We start from the raw sequence: 20741 nt of genomic DNA, 5'->3' as shown, positions 1-20741 counted from the left end.
TCATTCATAGCCCCCTGCTGGATGATCCTCAGTACTGCACACACCTCATTCATAGCCCTCTGCTGGATGATCCTCAGTACTACACACACCTCATTCATAGCCCCCTGCTGGATGATCCTCAGTACTGCACACACCTCATTCATAGCCCCCTGCTGGATGATCCTCAGTACTGCACACACCTCATTCATAGCCCCCTGCTGGATGATCCTCAGTACTGCACACACCTCATTCATTGCCCCCTGCTGGATGATCCTCAGTACTGCACACACCTCATTCATAGCCCTCTGCTGGATGATCCTCAGTACTGCACACACCTCATTCATAGCCCCCTGCTGGATGATCCTCAGTACTGCACAACACCTCATTCATAGCCCTCTGCTGGATGATCCTCAGTACTGCACACACCTCATTCATAGCCCCCTGCTGGATGATCCTCAGTACTGCACACACCTCATTCATAGCCCCCTGCTGGATGACTCTCAGTACTGCACACACCTCATTCATAGCCCCCTGCTGGATGATCTTCAGTACTGCACACACCTCATTCATAGCCCCCTGCTGGATGATCTTCAGTACTGCACACACCTCATTCATAGCCCTCTGCTGGATGATCCTCAGTACTGCACAACACCTCATTCATAGACCCCTGCTGGATGATCCTCAGTACTGCACACACCTCATTCAAAGTCCTCTGCTGGATGATCCTCAGTACTGCACACACCTCATTCATAGCCCTCTGCTGGATGATCCTCAGTACTGCACACACCTCATTCATAGCCCCCTGCTGGATGATCCTCAGTACTGCACACACCTCATTCATAGCCCTCTGCTGGATGATCCACAGTACTACACACACCTCATTCATAGCCCCCTGCTGGATGATCCTCAGTACTGCACACACCTCATTCATAGCCCTCTGCTGGATGATCCTCAGTACTGCACACACCTCATTCATAGCCCCCTACTGGATGATCCTCAGTACTGCACAACACCTCATTCATAGCCCCCTGCTGGATGATCCTCAGTACTGCACACACCTCATTCATAGCCCCCTGCTGGATGATCCTCAGTACTGCACACACCTCATTCATAGCCCCCTGCTGGATGATCCTCAGTACTGCACACACCTCATTCATAGCCCTCTGCTGGATGATCCTCAGTACTGCACACACCTCATTCATAGTCCTCTGCTGGATGATCCTCAGTACTGCACACACCTCATTCATAACCCCCTGCTGGATGATCCTCAGTACTGCACACACCTCATTCATAGCCCCCTGCTGGATGATCTTCAGTACTGCACACACCTCATTCATAGCCCCCTGCTGGATGATCCTCAGTACTACACACACCTCATTCATAGCCCCCTGCTGGATGATCCTCAGTACTACACACACCTCATTCATAGCCCCCTGCTGGATGATCCTCAGTACTGCACACACCTCATTCATAGCCCCCTGCTGGATGATCCTCAGTACTGCACACACCTCATTCATAGCCCTCTGCTGGATGATCTTCAGTACTGCACACACCTCATTCATAGCCCTCTGCTGGATGATCCTCAGTACTGCACACACCTCATTCATAGCCCTCTGCTGGATGATCCTCAGTACTGCACACACCTCATTCATAGCCCTCTGCTGGATGATCTTCAGTACTGCACACACCTCATTCATAGCCCTCTGCTGGATAATCCTCAGTACTGCACACACCTCATTCATAGCCCCCTGCTGGATGATCCTCAGTACTGCACACACCTCATTCATAGTCCCCTGCTGGATGATCCTCAGTACTGCACACACCTCATTCATAGCCCCCTGCTGGATGATCCTCAGTACTGCACACACCTCATTCATAGCCCCCTGCTGGATGATCCTCAGTACTACACACACCTCATTCATAGCCCTCTGCTGGATGATCCTCAGTACTGCACACACCTCATTCATAGCCCCCTGCTGGATGATCCTCAGTACTGCACACACCTCATTCATTGCCCTCTGCTGGATGATCCTCAGTACTACACACACCTCATTCATAGCCCTCTGCTGGATGATCCTCAGTACTACACATACCTCATTCATAGCCCCCTGCTGGATGATCCTCAGTACTGCACACACCTCATTCATAGCCCTCTGCTGGATGATCCTCAGTACTGCACACACCTCATTCATAGCCCCCTGCTGGATGATCCTCAGTACTGCACACACCTCATTCATAGCCCTCTGCTGGATGATCCTCAGTACTGCACAACACCTCATTCATAGCCCCCTGCTGGATGATCCTCAGTACTGCACACACCTCATTCATAGCCCTCTGCTGGATGATCCTCAGTACTGCACACACCTCATTCATAGCCCTCTGCTGGATGATCTTCAGTACTGCACACACCTCATTCATAGCCCCCTGCTGGATGATCTTCAGTACTGCACACACCTCATTCATAGCCCCCTGCTGGATGATCTTCAGTACTGCACACACCTCATTCATAGCCCCCTGCTGGATGATCCTCAGTACTGCACACACCTCATTCATAGCCCCCTGCTGGATGATCCTCAGTACTGCACACACCTCATTCATAGCCCCCTGCTGGATGATCCTCAGTACTGCACACACCTCATTCATAGCCCTCTGCTGGATGATCCACAATACTACACACACCTCATTCATAGCCCTCTGCTGGATGATCCACAGTACTACACACACCTCATTCATAGCCCTCTGCTGGATGATCCACAGTACTACACACACCTCATTCATAGCCCCCTGCTGGATGATCCTCAGTACTGCACACACCTCATTCATAGCCCTCTGCTGGATGATCCTCAGTACTGCACACACCTCATTCATAGCCCCCTGCTGGATGATCCGCAGTACTACACACACCTCATTCATAGCCCCCTGCTGGATGATCCTCAGTACTGCACACACCTCATTCATAGCTCTCTGCTGGATGATCCTCAGTACTGCACACGCCTCATTCATAGCCCCCTGCTGGATGATCCTCAGTACTGCACACACCTCATTCATAGCCCTCTGCTGGATGATCCTCAGTACTGCACACACCTCATTCATAGCCCCCTGCTGGATGATCCTCAGTACTGCACACACCTCATTCATAGCCCCCTGCTGGATGATCCTCAGTACTGCACACGCCTCATTCATAGCCCCCTGCTGGATGATCCTCAGTACTGCACACACCTCATTCATAGCCCTCTGCTGGATGATCCTCAGTACTGCACACACCTCATTCATAGCCCCCTGCTGGATGATCCTCAGTACTGCACACACCTCATTCATAGTCCCCTGCTGGATGATCCTCAGTACTGCACACACCTCATTCATAGCCCCCTGCTGGATGATGCACAGTACTGCACACACCTCATTCATAGCCCCCTGCTGGATGATCCTCAGTACTGCACACACCTCATTCATAGCCCTCTGCTGGATGATGCACAGTACTGCACACACCTCATTCATAGCCCCCTGCTGGATGATCCTCAGTACTGCACACACCTCATTCATAGCCCCCTGCTGGATGATCCTCAGTACTGCACACACCTCATTCATAGCCCTCTGCTGGATGATCTTCAGTACTGCACACACCTCATTCATAGCCCTCTGCTGGATAATCCTCAGTACTGCACACACCTCATTCATAGCCCCCTGCTGGATGATCCTCAGTACTGCACACACCTCATTCATAGTCCCCTGCTGGATGATCCTCAGTACTGCACACACCTCATTCATAGCCCCCTGCTGGATGATCCTCAGTACTGCACACACCTCATTCATAGCCCCCTGCTGGATGATCCTCAGTACTACACACACCTCATTCATAGCCCTCTGCTGGATGATCCTCAGTACTGCACACACCTCATTCATAGCCCCCTGCTGGATGATCCTCAGTACTGCACACACCTCATTCATTGCCCTCTGCTGGATGATCCTCAGTACTGCACACACCTCATTCATTGCCCTCTGCTGGATGATCCTCAGTACTACACACACCTCATTCATAGCCCTCTGCTGGATGATCCTCAGTACTACACATACCTCATTCAAAGTCCCCTGCTGGTCAATCTAATTTAAGAAATGTTTTATTTTTTGCAGGACATTTTGATGAGTTTGTCGGCCACAATCCCTAAGTGGTTAAAGGTACACTTAAAGTAAAGCTAAAGAGAAGCTGACAACAGAGAACAATAGCTTGCACCCATCTATGCCATAAGTAGGGCTGAGCCGTATTGAAGGGAAAGATGTGCTGAGATATTGTGATAGTCTACTGAGGAGCCAAGGCTGCCTTACCCAACGAGGAAGGGCCGGAAACCCGCAGCTCTGTAGTGTATGTGCACGCAACGCTCTGAAACCGCTGGAAAAAGCGGTAAAGAGGATCAACCCGACCACCACTGAGCAAGCCTCAGAAGTACACAGTGTTCAGTGCTCAGAGACACAGCCGAGGTGAGGAGGCTGAACCCGACCACCACTGAGCAAGACACAGACGTACAAGGTGTTCAGTGCTCAGAGACACAGCTGAGGTGAGGAGGCTGAACTCGACCACCACTGAGCAAGACACAGGATACATGGCTGAGGTGAGGAGGCTGAACCTAACCACTGAGAAAGACAGGATACATGGCCGAGGTGAGGAGGCTGAACCCGACCACCACTGAGCAAGACACAGGATACATGGCTGAGGTGAGGAGGCTGAACGTAACCACTGAGAAAGACAGGATACATGGCCGAGGTGAGAAGGCTGAATCCGACCACCACTGTGCAAGACACAGGATACATGGCCGAGGTGAGAAGGCTGAATCCGACCACCACTGAGCAAGACACAGGATACATGGCCGAGGTGAGGAGGCTGAATCCGACCACCACTGAGCAAGACACAGGATACATGGCCGAGGTGAGAAGGCTGAATCCGACCACCACTGAGCAAGACACAGGATACATGGCCGAAGTGAGGAGGCTGAATCCGACCACCACTGAGCAAGACACAGGATACATGGCCGAAGTGAGGAGGTTGAATCCGACCACCACTGAGCAAGACACAGGATACATGGCCGAAGTGAGGAGGTTGAATCCGACCACCACTGAGCAAGACACAGGATACATGGCCGAGGTGAGGAGGCTGAATCCGACCACTGAGGAAGACCTTGGAGTACAAGGTGTTCAGTGCTCAGAGACAGAACCAAGGTAAGGAGGCTAAGCCTGACCACCACTGAGCAATACACAGGATACATGGCCGAGGTGAGGAGGCTGAATCCAACCACCACTGAGCAAGACACAAGTACAATGTGTTCAGTGCTCAGAGACATGACCGACCTGAGGAGGCTAAGCCTGACCACCACTGAGCAAGACACAGAAGTTTATGGTGTTCAGTAGTCAGACAGCCAAGGTGAGGAGATTAAGGGTACTTTCACACTTGCGTTGTTTTTTTTTTGGCGCAATCCGCTGTCTTGGGAAACAGTGGAATCCGTTAACGGATTCCGTTGTTTCCCATAGACTTGCATTGATGACGGATTGTACCAAAAGTACCTGCGTTGCTTCCGTTGGCCGATGCTCCGTTGCTTCCGCCGAGCGGAAGCAACGCAGAATTTAACGTTAAATGCTGGCGTCAAAATGACGCCAACCAACGGATTCCGTTGGTTCCGTTAAAATTTATAATGGTTCCCTATGATAGCGGATTACGTTGCTAAGTGCTTAACAACGGAATCCGCTGCTGGATTCCGCTAATTTCTACTGAGCATGCCCAGAATGAAAAAAAAATGAAAAAAATAAAACAGAGCCGACGGATTCCGTTAGACGGACACCTAACGGACGCCAAATGGATGCAACGGTCCGTTATTTCACAGTAATCAGCTAATGGATTCCTGTGAAATAACGGACCCGCTGACACCACAAAAATAACGGATGCGTCAAAACGACGCAGCAACGGACCCAGCGGATTCAACCCAACGCAAGTGTGAAACTAGCCTAAACCTGACCATCACTGAGTAAGACGCAGAAGTACAAGGTGTTCACTGCTCAGAGACACAGGCGATGTGGCGAGGCTGAACCCGAACACCACTGAGCAAGATACAGGATACACGACCAAGGTTAGGAGGCTGAACCTGATTATCACTGAGCAAGACAGAGGAGTACAAGGTGTTCAGTGCTAAGAGACACGGCTGAGTAGAGGAGCTGGAGATCAACCACCACTGAGCAACACACAGAAGTACAAGGTGTTCAGTGATTAAAGACATTGCTGAGGTTGGGAGACTGAACCTGACCACCACTGAGCAAGACACAGGATACACAGCTGAGATGAGCAGGCTGAACCAGATGACCACTGAGCAAGACAAAGTAGTACAAGGCGTTAAGTGCTCAGAGATACGGCCGAGGTGGGGAGAATGGGCCCGACTACCACTAAAAAAGACACAGGATACACAGCTGAGGTAGGAGGCTGAAGCCGATCTTCACTGAACAAGACACAGAGGTACAAGGTGTTATATCGCACATTAACATTAATAAAAAAATAAATAAGCTCACATAAATAAAACCTAGCGTGGTCCCCCCAAGTTTTGATACTTAGCCAAGATAAAGCCAGCCAGCTGGGGGCTGGTATTCTCAGGCTGGGGAGACCCATGGTTATTGGGCCCCTCTGTGTGAATTCAGATGTAGCAGAGCTGGAATCATCATGGGACCTCGTGTGGATTACGCCGGACCTGTAGGGGTGTTTTTGGGGTTAAAGTGATGAAAGTGGTGCTTTTTGTATTTTATTTCAAATAAAGAATTGTTTTGGTGTTGGTGTTTATTTCTTTTCCCTTACTTAATAGTGATGTGGGGGGGTCTCATAGACGCCTCCCATTCCTAATCTAGGGCTTAGTGGAAGCTGTGGGCTGACATTAACCCCTTATTACCCCAATTGCCAAAACATCTGGGCATTGGGAAGAGCCGCGTAAAGTACTGGGATTGTCGCATCTAATGGATGCAGCAATCCTGTGTGGCTGAAGGCTGCTATTTTTAGGCTGGGGTGCCCAAATAAGCATGGGTCTCCCCAGCCTGAGAATTGCAACCCCCAGCTGTCGGGCTTTATCTTGGCTGCATATCAATATTGTGGGAAACACACCTTTTTTTTTTTCAATTATATACTTAAATAATAATTTTAACAACAAAAAAAAAAGCCTCCTATTTTGATACACAGCCGAGATAAGCACACAGCTGGGGGCTGCACCCCGTAGCCGTATGCTTTATCTGTGCTGGGAATCATAAAATGGGGGGACCCTATAACCATTGTTTTATTTTACTGTACGCTATATGCCCGCACACCGGGTCTGTGATTGGAAGTTTCAGACAGTCTGTCACAGTTTGGGGGCGCTGTCTGACTGCAACCAATCACAGACGCCGGTCGGTGGGGAAGCAGTGAATATGCATGAGGTTAATGAGCGGCCCCGGAAGAAGAACGGGAGCAGTTACAGCCACGCCGGAGACTAGGTAAGTACAGTGCGCTCGCTTTATTATTTTTACTTTATTATTAGTTTCTCAAGTACCTGATCCGGAACAATACCCAGAATTCCCTGAGAATCCCATCCCGGGCCCAGCACTCCGGTGCCTTTGAACCCGCAGGGGTCGGACTTTACAATCCAGTCAGCTCATCACTATTTTTCACAAAAAACGCGTCAATAAGGGCCAACTTTTTGGACCAGACTTTGATCATAGTGTGGTCCTGGAGCTGTCAGTTTTCTCGTATGTGGAGGTTGTCCCTTCTCGTTTCTGACCATTCCGAGAAATGTGACTGCACTCGGATGTCACCTGAGCGTGGTCCAATTTTTTCACTGACCCCTAGAATCGCACCGCCAACATTAGGATCAAAATCAAACACATCTCCATGATTTCCTGACGACTAAACGGTCCGCAAAACATCACGGAGTGCGAGTGGCCCCCATAGACTATCAGAGGCACAAGTGTTATCTGCTCACACCACTCATATGAGAGCGTCAGGCGTCTGAGCCAGACCCCACAGCATTACATATCCAGGGTCCGGTCACACCTATAGGGTTAGGCAATAGAATTATTCATCAAAGGTGCACATTGCCTAATAATTGTGCACAGTGTAGGGGGATAAAGAGTGCACCTCATTATGGGGTCTGCACTGTATTATGGGGGTCCGCACTGAGTTATAGAGTCTGAACTATATTATTGGGGTCTGTGCTGAGTTACAGGGTCTAGACTGTATTATGCGGGTCCACACCAAGTTACAGGGTCTAGACTGTATTATGGGGGTCCACGTAGAGTTACAGGGTCTAGACTGTATTATGGGGGTCCACACCAAGTTACAGGGTCTAGAGTGTATTATTGGGGTCCGTGCTGAGTTATAGGGTCTAGACTGTATTATGGGGTCCACGCAGAGTTACAGGGTCTAGACTATTATGGGGGTCCACGCAGAGTTATAGGGTTTAGACTGTATTATGGGGGTCCACGCAGAGTTATAGGGTCTAGACTGTACTATGGGGGTCCACGCAGAGTTATAGGGTCTAGACTGTATTATGGGGTCCGTGCTGAGCTATAGGGTCTAGACTGTATTATGGGGGTCCACGCAGAGTTATAGGGTCTAGACTGTATTATGGGGTCCGTGCTGAATTATAGGGTCTAGACTGTATTATGGGGGTCCACGCAGAGTTATAGCGTCTAGACTGTATTATGGGGGTCTGTGCTGAGTTACAGGGTATAGACTGTATTATGGAGGTCCGCGCTGAGTTACAGGGCTTATGGGCTTAGTTTCTGGGGTCAACTCATTTCAGGGGCCAGAATTATTATTGGGGTCAGAGCTCGGCTCTGAGGTCTGTTATTAGTTTTTATTGGGATCCGTGCTCAGCTTCGGGGTCCGCATTATTATTGGGGGTCCGCGCTCGGCTCTGGGGACAACATTATTATTAGAAACTGCTCTCAGTTCTGGAGTCTGCGCTCAGCTTTGGGGTCAGCATTATTATTGGGATGCACGTTCGGCTCCGCGGTAAGCTTTGTTATTGAGGGGGGGTCCACACTTCAGTTCTGGGGTTAGCGTTGTTATTGGGGTCCGCACTCAGTTCTGGGGTCAGCGTTATTTTGGGGTCCGAGCTCAGCTCTGAGGTCTGTTATTATTGGGGTCCGTTCGCAACTCCGGGGTCTGTATTATTATTGCAATCCACGCTCAGTCCTAGGGTCAGCGTTATTTTGGGGTCCGCTTTATTATTGGGGTTAGGGCTCAGTTCTGCGGTCTGCGTTATCATTAGGAACTGGTCAGCTCCGGTGTCGGCATTATTATTGGGGTCTTCGCTCGGCTCCGGGGTCCGCATTATTAATTGGGTCCTCGCTCGGGTCCGGGGTTTGCATTATTATTCGGGTCCGGGGTCGGCATTATTATTGGGGTCCTCGCTCGACTCCGGGGTCGGCATTATTATTGGGGTCCTCGCTCGGCTCTAGGGTCGGCATTATTATTGGGGTCCTCGCTCGGCTCTGGGGTCGGCATTATTATTGGGGTCCTCGCTCGGCTCCGGGGTCGGCATTATTATTGGGGTCCTCGCTCGGCTCCGGGGTCCGCATTATTATTGGGGTCCTCGCTCGGCTCCGGGGTCCGCATTATTAATTGGGTCCTCACTCGGCTCCGGGGTCCGCATTATTAATTGGGTCCTCGCTGGGCTCCGGGGTTCGCATTATTATTGGGGTCCGGGGTCCGCATTATTATTGGGGCCCTCGCTCGGCTCCGGGGTCCGCATTATTATTGGGGTCCTCGCTCGACTCCAGGGTCCGCATTATTATCGGGGTCCTCGCTCGGCTCTGGGGTCGGCATTATTATTGGGGTCCTCGCTCGGCTCCAGGGTCGGCATTATTATTGGGGTTCTCGCTCCGCTCCGTGGACCGCATTATTATTGGGGTCATCGCTCCGCTCCGGGGTCCGCATTATTAATTGGGTCCTCGCTCGGCTCCGGGGTTCGCATTATTATTGGGGTCCGGGGTCCGCATTATTATTGGGGTCCTCGCTCGGCTCCGGGGTCCTCATTATTATTGGGGTCCTCGCTCGACTCCAGGGTCCGCATTATTATCGGGGTCCTCGCTCGGCTCTGGGGTCGGCATTATTATTGGGGTCCTCGCTCGGCTCCGGGGTCGGCATTATTATTGGGGTCCTCGCTCGGCTCCGGGGTCGGCATTATTATTGGGGTCCTCGCTCGGCTCCGGGGTCGGCATTATTATTGGGGTCCTCGCTCGGCTCCGGGGTCGGCGTTATTATTGGGGTCCTGGCTCGGCTCTAGAATCCGCATTATTATCGGGGTTCTCGCTCCGCTCCGTGGACCGCATTATTATTGGGGTCATCGCTCGGCTCCGGGGTCCGCATTATTAATTGGGTCCTCGCTCGGCTCCGGGGTCCGCGTTATTATTGGGGTCCTGGCTCGGCTCTAGAGTCCGCATTATTATCGGGGTTCTCGCTCCGCTCCGTGGACCGCATTATTATTGGGGTCATCGCTCGGCTCCGGAGTCCGCATTATTAATTGGGTCCTCGCTCGGCTCCGGGGTTCGCATTATTATTGGGGTCCGGGGTCCGCATTATTATTGGGGTCCTCGCTCGGCTCCGGGGTCCGCATTATTATTGGGGTCCTCGCTCGACTCCAGGGTCCGCATTATTATCGGGGTCCTCGCTCGGCTCTGGGGTCGGCATTATTATTGGGGTCCTCGCTCGGCTCCAGGGTCAGCATTATTATTGGGGTCCTCGCTCGGCTCCGGGGTCGGCATTATTATTGGGGTCCTCGCTCGGCTCCGGGGTCCGCGTTATTATTGGGGTCCTGGCTCGGCTCTAGAGTCCGCGTTATTATCGGGGTTCTCGCTCCGCTCCGTGGACCGCATTATTATTGGGGTCATCGCTCGGCTCAGGGGTCCCTCCATAATCCGCCGTATGGTGCACACATGTTGGAGAGGTCATGTGACTCCCCATGCCGGTGTACATGACAGCACAGGTGACCATTTCCTCCCAGGAAGCCGCCACCTCAGCACTGCCGCTCACACCTGTCACCTGCGCCCCTCCCGTCACACACCTGAGTAATGGCGGCGCAGCACCCGGCCCGACCCCTTCCCCTCGCTCTCACCATCTTGCTGCCTGTTCTGTGGACCGCCTCTCCCCGTGCTAAGGCCTCTTCTCAGGCCTCGGTCCCCGGCCTGTCGTGGTTCAGTGTGTCCGGACCCGGTGCCTCCTCCCCCCGGCCTCACCCCGGAGGGAGGGGAAGCCTGTAAGTACCAACGCGCATGCGCGGCTTCAGAATTCGCCAGTGCGCATGTGCAGACAAGTTACGGAAGCTCCCGAGGTTCGAGCTCGCCTAGCAGCGCAGTCTGTACTGACACTTTAGTTGCTATAGCAACACAATGGATCTGTCGCCTGACACACTGTGGGCGGAGTTATTTGTGAAAGTGTGTCATAGCCCGGCGGCGCCATTTTCTTGGTGGGAAAAGTTGCTTTTTCTTGATGTTTTCTCTGGCTCATAATCCACGGTGACTCAGATAAAACCTCAGTGAAATCTAGAAGAAATTGTCACGGATTGCGGTGAAGGTCACACTGTCCTGGCCTACCTGTGACAGGGACGCAGGGCTGAAATCAGCGCTTCATTTATTAGATTTTGCCAAAATTTGACTATTTCAGCCGCATTCCCCAAAACTTCCCCCCAAAATTGTCACACACACTGCGATTTGCTGTAAGACCGTCCTTTTTTGAGGCTTTACCTATGGGGTTGATTATTTCACTAGTTTTGTCAGGTATTTCAGTGCTATGTTCTGGAGGAGGTCACTTGGGACTCTGTCACAGGCCGTACGGCAAAGCCTGGGGTCTAATGCTTCGTTCACGTTGTGTTTTGCAGCATTTCTTCGTATATACGCCTCCATTCACATCTATTGGCCCTAAAATTAGAGAACGGGGGACAATTTGGGCTGTATGATTTTGTCCCTTGAGATTCAGGCTTTGCCGTACTTCTCGGTCATGATTGCGGAGATTTTTCAGACCATATTTATAAAGGCAGAAAAGTTCCCATGACAATAGTGCCTGACCTCCACAGTCCTGCTAGATGCATGTGTGGGGGCTTCCACCAGCACCTGGCAAACCCAGGCAAGAATAAGGGTCCTTAGTGATTAGGGGGCCACTCTGTGAGCTTACAATAAGCTACATTATGCAGCCGGCACCGGCCATGGTCAGAAGTAGCTCTAACCGCAGCAATGTAACCACTCAGATGCTGCAGCCAATCATGAACGCTGCATTTAGGAGGTTGAAAGTGTGGAATGGGGCCCTTTTGACTATTCCTCAACATGATTGGCAATGGGTTGTCACGGCAGCTGGGACCCTGCCATGTCTGTACACCAATGAAGCCCATCCTTTTTCAGTCTTGCAGTGTATTGTACAAGTGATGGCAGGTGCAAGGCCCCAGTAAAAATGTAAGTATATGTACACTGATGAGCAAAAGGGTAACAATGTTTTGAGCTTTTGACTTTCAGGCTCCATATCTCATCATACACTGCAGCTTTGAGCGTGAGACAACCTCCCTTTTATACACACTCATCTTGGCTTCTCATACAGAAATGTGAGTTGCAGCTACTGTATTTAGCATGTGATTAGTTATGCAGATTCCTGTCATGTCACTGCATTGTTACCGTTTTGCTCCTAAAAATCTACATATTATTATTTTGATAGTGTTTTGTAAATCCCCGTTTGGCTTTCAGCACTGCCTGAATCCTTCTGGGATTGAAGCATGTCTCCACCAAAATCTGATCCCAGGTCTCTTCTACACGTTCCCAGTGTTGGTGTATACTGGTCGGGTCTCTTCTCCATGTTCCCAGTGTTGGTGTATATTGGTCAGGTCTCTTCTCCATGTTCCCAGTGTTGGTGTATATTGGTCAGGTCACTTCTTCATGTTCCCAGTGTTGGTGTATACTGGTCAGGTCACTTCTTCATGTTCCCAGTGTTGGTGTATATTGGTCAGGTCTCTTCTCCATGTTCCCAGTGTTGGTGTATATTGGTCAGGTCTCTTCTCCATGTTCCCAGTGTTGGTGTATACTGGTCAGGTCTCTTCTCCATGTTCCCAGTGTTGGTGTATATTGGTCAGGTCTCTTCTCCATGTTCCCAGTGTTGGTATATACTGGTCAGGTCTCTTCTCCATGTTCCCAGTGTTGGTGTATACTGGTCGGGTCTCTTCTCCATATTCCCAGTGTTGATGTATACTGGTCAGGTCACTTCTTCATGTTCCCAGTGTTGGTGTATATTGGTCAGGTCTCTTCTCCATGTTCCCAGTGTTGGTGTATACTGGTCAGGTCTCTTCTCCATGTTCCCAGTGTTGTATACTGGTCAGGTCTCTTCTCCATGCTCCCAGTGTTGGTGTATACTGGTCAGGACTCTTCTCCATGTTCCCAGTGTTGGTGTATACTGGTCAGGTCTCTTCTCCATGTTCCCAGTGTTGGTGTATACTGGTCGGGTCTCTTCTCCATATTCCCAGTGTTGATGTATACTGGTCAGGTCACTTCTTCATGTTCCCAGTGTTGGTGTATATTGGTCAGGTCTCTTCTCCATGTTCCCAGTGTTGGTGTATACTGGTCAGGTCTCTTCTCCATGTTCCCAGTGTTGGTGTATACTGGTCGGGTCTCTTCTCCATATTCCCAGTGTTGATGTACATCACTGGTCAGGTCACTTCTTCATGTTCCCAGTGTTGGTGTATATTGGTCAGGTCTCTTCTCCATGTTCCCAGTGTTGGTGTATACTGGTCAGGTCTCTTCTCCATGTTCCCAGTGTTGGTGTATACTGGTCGGGTCTCTTCTCCATATTCCCAGTGTTGATGTACATCACTGGTCAGGTCACTTCTTCATGTTCCCAGTGTTGGTGTATACTGGTCGGGTCTCTTCTCCATGTTCCCAGTGTTGGTATATACTGGTCAGGTCTCTTCTCCATGTTCCCAGTGTTGTATACTGGTCAGGTCTCTTCTCCACGCTCCCAGTGTTGGTGTATACTGGTCAGGACTCTTCTCCATGTTCCCAGTGTTGGTGTATACTGGTCAGGTCTCTTCTCCACGTTCCCAGTGTTGGTGTATACTGGTCAGGTCTCTTCTCCACGTTCCCAGTGTTGGTGTATACTGGTCAGGTCTCTTCTCCATCTTCCCAGTGTTGGTGTATACTGGTCAGGTGTCTCGCTCCCCGGTGCCCGTGCCACTCTCCCCGGTGCCCGTGCCTCGCTTCCTGGTGCCCGTGCCACGCTTCCCGGTGTCCGCGCCTCGCTCCCCGGTGCCCGCGCCTCGCTCCCCGGTGCCCGTGTCCTGCTCCCCGGCTCCCGTGTCCCACTCCCCGGTCCCCCGCTCCACAGCCTTCATGCTCCTTCACCTGCGTCCTCCAGGCGACCCGGTCCCCGCTCCCGGCGCCCGTCTACGATGCTGAGCCAGCCCGGCACTCCTGCCTCCTGTGCACCGCTTCCTGCTCTGGCTTCTGGCACCCGGGCCTCGCGCATGCGCGTTAGGGCGCGCGCGGTCATTGACCCTCTCTTAAAGGGCCAGCGTCCTCCAACAGGATATTGAAGACTCAAGTACAGGGTATATAGGGGGTTCCCTTCCAAGTGGGCGGGACCTGTTCTTCGTGTTTGCTAAGCTAGGAGTCAGGTCCCCCTGTGCCTTGTCCCGTACTCACCTATCTCTCTTGTAGAGCCGCTCCTGTCTCGCCAACCGGTCCTGACGGTTCCAGAACTCCGAACGGTGACTGTCCGCCATCTCGTCAGTCCCTACCCTCTCCGATCCCTGGATCCGTGTGGTGACCGACCTCCTCGCTCAGCTGGTTCTGTACTCTGCCTGACATCATCCCGGCCTCCGAACCTGAGCCCCGTCACCCGGACTACCTTCAGAGACTCCGTGGTCCCAGGGACTTCTTCACTCCACTCCTCTGAACGGACTGTCCTGCTAACTGTAGTGCTCCGGCTACCGGGCACCTTGCCCTCGGTGGGGTGCTCAGACAAGTGGATCCACCTCCTGGGCCTACCCGTCCTCCTGGTCCTAACAGCAAGAACAGGCCATGGATCCCGCCGAAGCACTAGCGTCCCAGCTTGCCGGATTGCAGCAGGAACTCGGACGACAACGTGAGACCCAATCCCGCATGCTAGCCTTTATAACCTCAGTGGACACCCGCCTGAATACGCTGCAAGCAACAGCCACGTCCCTGGCATCACAGTCCACGTCCACAGCTCCTGTGGCAGCTTCCTTGGAAGCCTCTAAACTCCGCTTGGCCTCTCCACCCCGGTATGCCGGAGATCCTAAGACCTGCAGAGGATTCTTGAATCAGTGCTCCCTCCACTTTAAGCTGCTTCCGCATCTGTTTGCCTCCGACCAAGCCAAGGTGGCGTTTGTGATGTCCCATCTAGAGGGTGAGGCACTGGCCTGGATGAACCCCTTGTGGGAGAAGGAGGACCCTGTAACTACTAACATCCAGGAATTCCTGCAGGTGTTTCGAACCACCTTTGACGAACCTGGACGTGCCGCCGCGTCCGCCTCATCACTCCTCAGGCTACGTCAGGGGACCTTGACGGTGGGTCAATATGCCATCCGCTTCCGCACCTTGGCCTCAGAATTAGGGTGGAACAATGAGGCCCTAACCGCCGCCTTCTGGGAAGGACTCTCCGGTCGTATAAAGGACGAGCTGGCCGGCCGCGATGTTCCTTCCACCCTGGATGCCCTGATCACACTAGCCACCCGCGTGGACCTCCGTTTTCAGGAATGATCCAAAGAGGTGTCCCGCGAGAGACATCCGATACGGCATTCCTCTCCTCCGTAGAAGCCCGCCGTACCTCAGTCGGCGTCGTCTGGCGTCTCTGTCCACGAGCCCATGCAGATTGACCGTTTGCGGCAGTCCAAACAACGCTGAGCAGAACGGCTCGCCAAGGGCCTTTGCTTCTACTGCGGAGAGTGCACACACCTGCTACGTTCCTGTCCAGAGAGGCCGGGAAACTCCAAAGCCTAGGGTTGGTAGGAGAGGCCACCCTAGGTACTGGGACTCTCTCAGACCCGGTTACGTGGACTGTTCAAGTGACAGCGGGAGAGACGTGGTTCACGGCAGAGGCGTACCTCGATTCCGGGGCAGCAGGCAATTTCATCCAGCAGGCTACGGTGGACAAGTACCAGGTGCCTGTTACTCCACTCGACAAACCCCTCGTGATTGCCTCTGTAGACAGGAGACCCCTCTCTGACACCATCTCGTGGATCACCAAGCCTGTAGTACTACGTATCGATGCCCTGCACACCGAGAAAATCACTCTCTACGTCCTCCCGCACATGTCTCATCAAATCCTGCTGGGACTCCCCTGGTTACGGACACACGAACCGTCGGTCAGCTGGCGTGCTGGTGAAATTACCCGATGGGGCTCCTCTTGCCACGAGAACTGCCTGAAGTCCATACAGCCCATCCGACGACCTTCGGTCTCGGAGTCCCTACCAGGACTGCCTTCGGCCTATTGGTCCTTCGCGGACGTTTTTGATAAAAAAGAGTCAGAGGTACTGCCGCCACATCGTCCTTACAACTGTGCCATCAACCTACTCCCAGGAACCACACCACCTCGAGGACGGATATATCCTTTGTCCCCTTCTGAAACAAGGGCCATGTCTGCTTACATCACTGAGAACCTGGCAAGGGGATTCATCCGGAGATCCTCCTCTCCTGCTGGAGCAGGCTTCTTCTTCGTTAAGAAGAAAGAGGGCGACCTGCGCCCCTGCATTGACTACTGGGGATTGAACCAAATCACTAAAGAATAAATACCCCCTGCCGCTCATCACCGAATTGTTTGATCGGCTTAGAGGAGCTCGTGTGTTTACCAAGTTGGATCTTCGTGGTGCCTACAACCTGGTCCGCATCCGCTCTGGGGACGAATGGAAGACCGCATTTAACACTCGCGATGGGCACTACGAGTATTGTGTGATGCCCTTTGGCCTGTGTAACGCACCGGCAGTCTTTCAAGAACTAGTGAACGATGTGTTCCGGGACCTTCTCTACGTCTGTGTGGTGGTATATTTGGATGACATCCTGGTCTTCTCTCCGGACCTCCAGACCCACAGAGAGAACGTGCAGCAGGGACTACAAAGGCTTAGAGAGAATCGCCTGTACGCCAAATACGAGAAGTGTGTCTTTGAGCAGTCTTCTCTTCCCTTCCTGGGTTACGTAATCTCCGATACCGGCCTGCAGATGGACCCGGAGAAGGTCTCTTCCATTCTCAACTGGCCCCCTCCTTCCGGACTGAAGGCGATTCAACGTTTCCTTGGCTTTGCGAACTATTACCGTCAGTTCATCCCTCACTTCTCTGCTCTGACTGCACCTCTCTCCGCCTTGACCAAGAAGGGGGCTAATCCAAAGGACTGGTCACCTGCGGCCGACGCCGCGTTTGGCTCCCTGAAGCGGGCATTTGCTTCCTCCCCTGTGCTCCACCGTCCGGAGTTAAACCGACAGTTTACCTTGGAGGTGGATGCCTCCTCCTCTGGGGCCGGGGCAGTGCTCATGCAGAAGTCCTCCACCGGGAAGATGGTCACTTGCGGATTCTTGTCCAAGAGCTTCTCGGCGCCTGAACGCAACTACACCATCCGTGACCGAGAGCTATTAGCAGTCATACTGGCTCTGGAGGAATGGCGCTACCTTCTGGAGGGAGCAGTGTACCCCGTGATTATTTACACGGACCACAAGAACCTGGAATACCTGCGGTCTGCTCAGCGACTGAACCCACGACAAGCCAGGTGGTCCTTGTTCTTTGCCAGGTTCGATTTTCAACTCCATTTTCGGTCCGCGGATAAGAATGTACGCGCAGATGCCTTGTCCAGGTCATTCGTGCCCATAGAACAGGAGGAGGAGACATCCCAGCTCATCATCTACCCAAGTAAAGTCATTCCGGTGGCTCCTGTCACTCTGGCCCAGATACCGCCCGTGAAGACCTATGTCTCCGAAACCGACAGACAAAAAGTCTTGCACTGGGGCCATGCCTCGAAAATAGCCGGCCATGCTGGTCAGAAGAGAACATGGAGTACGATTGTCCGGCACTATTGGTGGCCATCCCTTCGCACGGACGTCGCGTCTTTTGTCTCAGCCTGCTCCTCCTGTGCCCGGAACAAGACGCCCAAACACCTGCCATATGGTCGTCTTCTGCCTCTGCCAATTCCCTCCGTTCCGTGGCAACACATTGCAATGGACTTTATTACAGACTTGCCCTTGTCCTCCGGACACACGGTCATATGGGTCGTGGTGGATCGTTTCTCCAAGATGGCTCATTTCGTCCCTATGGCTGGACTGCCCTCTGCCCAGGAGCTCGCTGACGCCTACATACAGCACATCTTCCGATTGCATGGTTTTTCCTCACACATTGTGTCCGACAGAGGAACTCAGTTCACCTCGCGCTTCTGGAGGGCTCTCTGCAAACATCTGGGAGTGACTCTGGACTTTTCTTTGGCCTACCACCCTCAGTCGAATGGCCAAGTGGAACGAGTCAATCAGATCCTGACCTCCTTCTTGCGCCACTACGTTAACATCCATCACAACGATTGGTCCACACTCCTTCCTTGGGCTGAATTCTCCCATAACCATCACGTCAGTGAGTCCTTCTCCAGCTCTCCCTTCCATGTCGTTTACGGACTTCAGCCTTCCGTCCCATTGCCTGTATCCTCTACCTCGGATGTCCCTGCTGCTGATACCGTAGTCCGTGACTTCTCAACAATTTGGAACTCTGTCGAGGCGTCCCTTGGACGCGCTTCCCTGCGTATGAAGAGACACGCGGACAAGAGGCGTCTGGATCCTCCGTGTTTCTCTCCAGGAGATCTGGTCTGGCTTGCTTCCAAATATGTCCGATTGAAGCTACCATCGTACAAGCTGGGTCCTCGCTACATCGGGCCGTTTAAAGTCATCGGCAAGATCAATGAGGTCTCCTACAAGCTGCAGCTCCCGGCCACGATGAGGATACCCAACTCCTTCCACGTCTCCCTGCTCAAGCCGGTTGTCCTTGGTCCCTTCTCCGCTGATGCCAGTTCTGCTCCTCCTCCTATTGCTGACGATGACATCTATGCGGTAAGGGATATCGTGGCAATGAAGACCATGCGGGGCCGGCAGTTCTTCCTGGTGGACTGGGCAGGGTATGGTCCCGAGGATAGGTCCAGGGAACCCCGGGAGAATGTGGGTACTCCCCTGATACGTGCCTTCCTGTCCCGGTTGCGGGGAGGGGGGCGTGGGGGAGGGGGTACTGTCACGCTCCCCGGTGCCCGTGCCACGCTCCCCGGTGCCCGTGCCACGCTCCCCGTGCCTCGCTCCCCGGTGCCCGTGCCACGCTTCCCGGTGCCCGCGCCTCGCTCCCCGGTGCCTGCGCCTCGCTCCCCGGTGCCCATGTCCCGCTCCCCGGCTCCCGTGTCCCGCTCCCCGGTCCCCCGCTCCACAGCCTCCATGCTCCTTCATCTGCGTCCTCCAGGCGACCCGGTCCCCGCTCCCGGCGCCCGTCTGCGACGCTGAGCCAGCCCGGCACTCCTGACTCCTGTGCACCGCTTCCTGCTCTGGCTTCTGGCACCCGGGCCTCGCGCATGCGCGTTAGGGCGCGCACACGGTCATTGACCCTCTCTTAAAGGGCCAGCGTCCTCCAACAGGATATTGAAGACTCAAGTACAGGGTATATAGGGGGTTCCCTTCCAAGTGAGCGGGGCCTGTTCTTCGTGTTTAGTAAGCTAGGAGTCAGGTCCCCCTGTGCCTTGTTCTGTACTCACCTATCTCTCTTGTAGAGCCGCTCCTGTCTCGCCAACCGGTCCTGATGGTTCCAGAACTCCGAACGGTGACTGTCCGCCATCTCGTCAGTCCCTACCCTCTCCGATCCCTGGATCCGTGTGGTGACCGACCTCCTCGCTCAGCTGGTTCCGGACTCTGCCTGACATCATCCCGGCCTCCGAACCTGAGCCCCGTCACCCGGACTACCTTCAGAGACTCTGTGGTCCCAGGGACTTCTTCACTCCACTCCTCTGAACGGACTGTCCTGCTAACCGTAGTGCTCCGGCTACCGGGCACCTTTCCCTCGGTGGGGTGCTCAGTCCAGTGGATCCACCTCCTGGGCCTACCCGTCCTCCTGGTCCTAACATCAGGTCTCTTCTCCACATTCCCAGTGTTGGTGTATACTGGTCTGGTCTCTTCTCCACGTTCCTAATGTTGGTGTATACTGGTCAGGTCTCTTCTCCACGTTCCCAGTATTGGTGTATACTGGTCAGGTCTCTTCTACACTTTCCTAGTGTTGGTGTACACTGGTCAGGTCTCTTCTCATGTTCCCAGTGTTGGTGTATACTGGTCAGGTCTCTTCTCCACGTTCCCAATGTTGGTGTATACTGGTCAGGTCTCTTCTCCACGTTCCCAGTGTTGGTGTATACTGGTCGGGTCTCTTCTCCACGTTCCCAGTGTTAGTGTATACTGGTCAGGTCTCTTCACCACGTTCCCAGTGTTGGTGTATACTGGTCAGGTCTCTTCTCTACGTTCCCAGTTTTAGTGAATACTGGTCAGGTCTCTTCTCTACGTTCCCAGTGTTCGTTTATACTGGTCAGGTCTCTTCTCTACGTTCCCAATGTTAGTGTATACTGGTCAGGTCTCTTCTCCATGTTCCCAGTGTTGGTGTATACTGGTCAGGTCTCTTCTCCACATTCCCAGTGTTGGTGTTTACTGGTCGGGTCTCTTCTCCACGTTCCCAGTGTTGGTGTATACTGGTCGGGTCTCTTCTCCACGTTCCCAGTGTTGGT

General features: G+C 53.0%; 1 protein-coding gene across 1 annotated transcript in view; it reads right to left on the bottom strand.

Annotated features, from left to right (window-relative positions):
* The window catches only part of AP1S1 (adaptor related protein complex 1 subunit sigma 1), a 63580-nt gene extending 52331 nt beyond the window's left edge, over window positions 1-11249 (bottom strand). Inside the window, exon 1 of the mRNA XM_075343175.1 lies at window positions 11094-11249. Coding sequence (XP_075199290.1) covers window positions 11094-11096 — 3 coding nt within the window. The 5' untranslated portion in view covers window positions 11097-11249. The remainder of the gene's footprint in view (window positions 1-11093) is intronic.
* Between the last annotated feature and the right edge of the window lie 9492 nt (window positions 11250-20741).

This window comes from Anomaloglossus baeobatrachus, chromosome 4 (genome assembly GCF_048569485.1).
Source record: "Anomaloglossus baeobatrachus isolate aAnoBae1 chromosome 4, aAnoBae1.hap1, whole genome shotgun sequence".
NCBI lineage: Eukaryota > Metazoa > Chordata > Amphibia > Anura > Aromobatidae > Anomaloglossus > Anomaloglossus baeobatrachus.
Note: the sequence above shows the minus strand (reverse complement) of the source record. Positions and strands in the feature narration are given on the sequence as shown.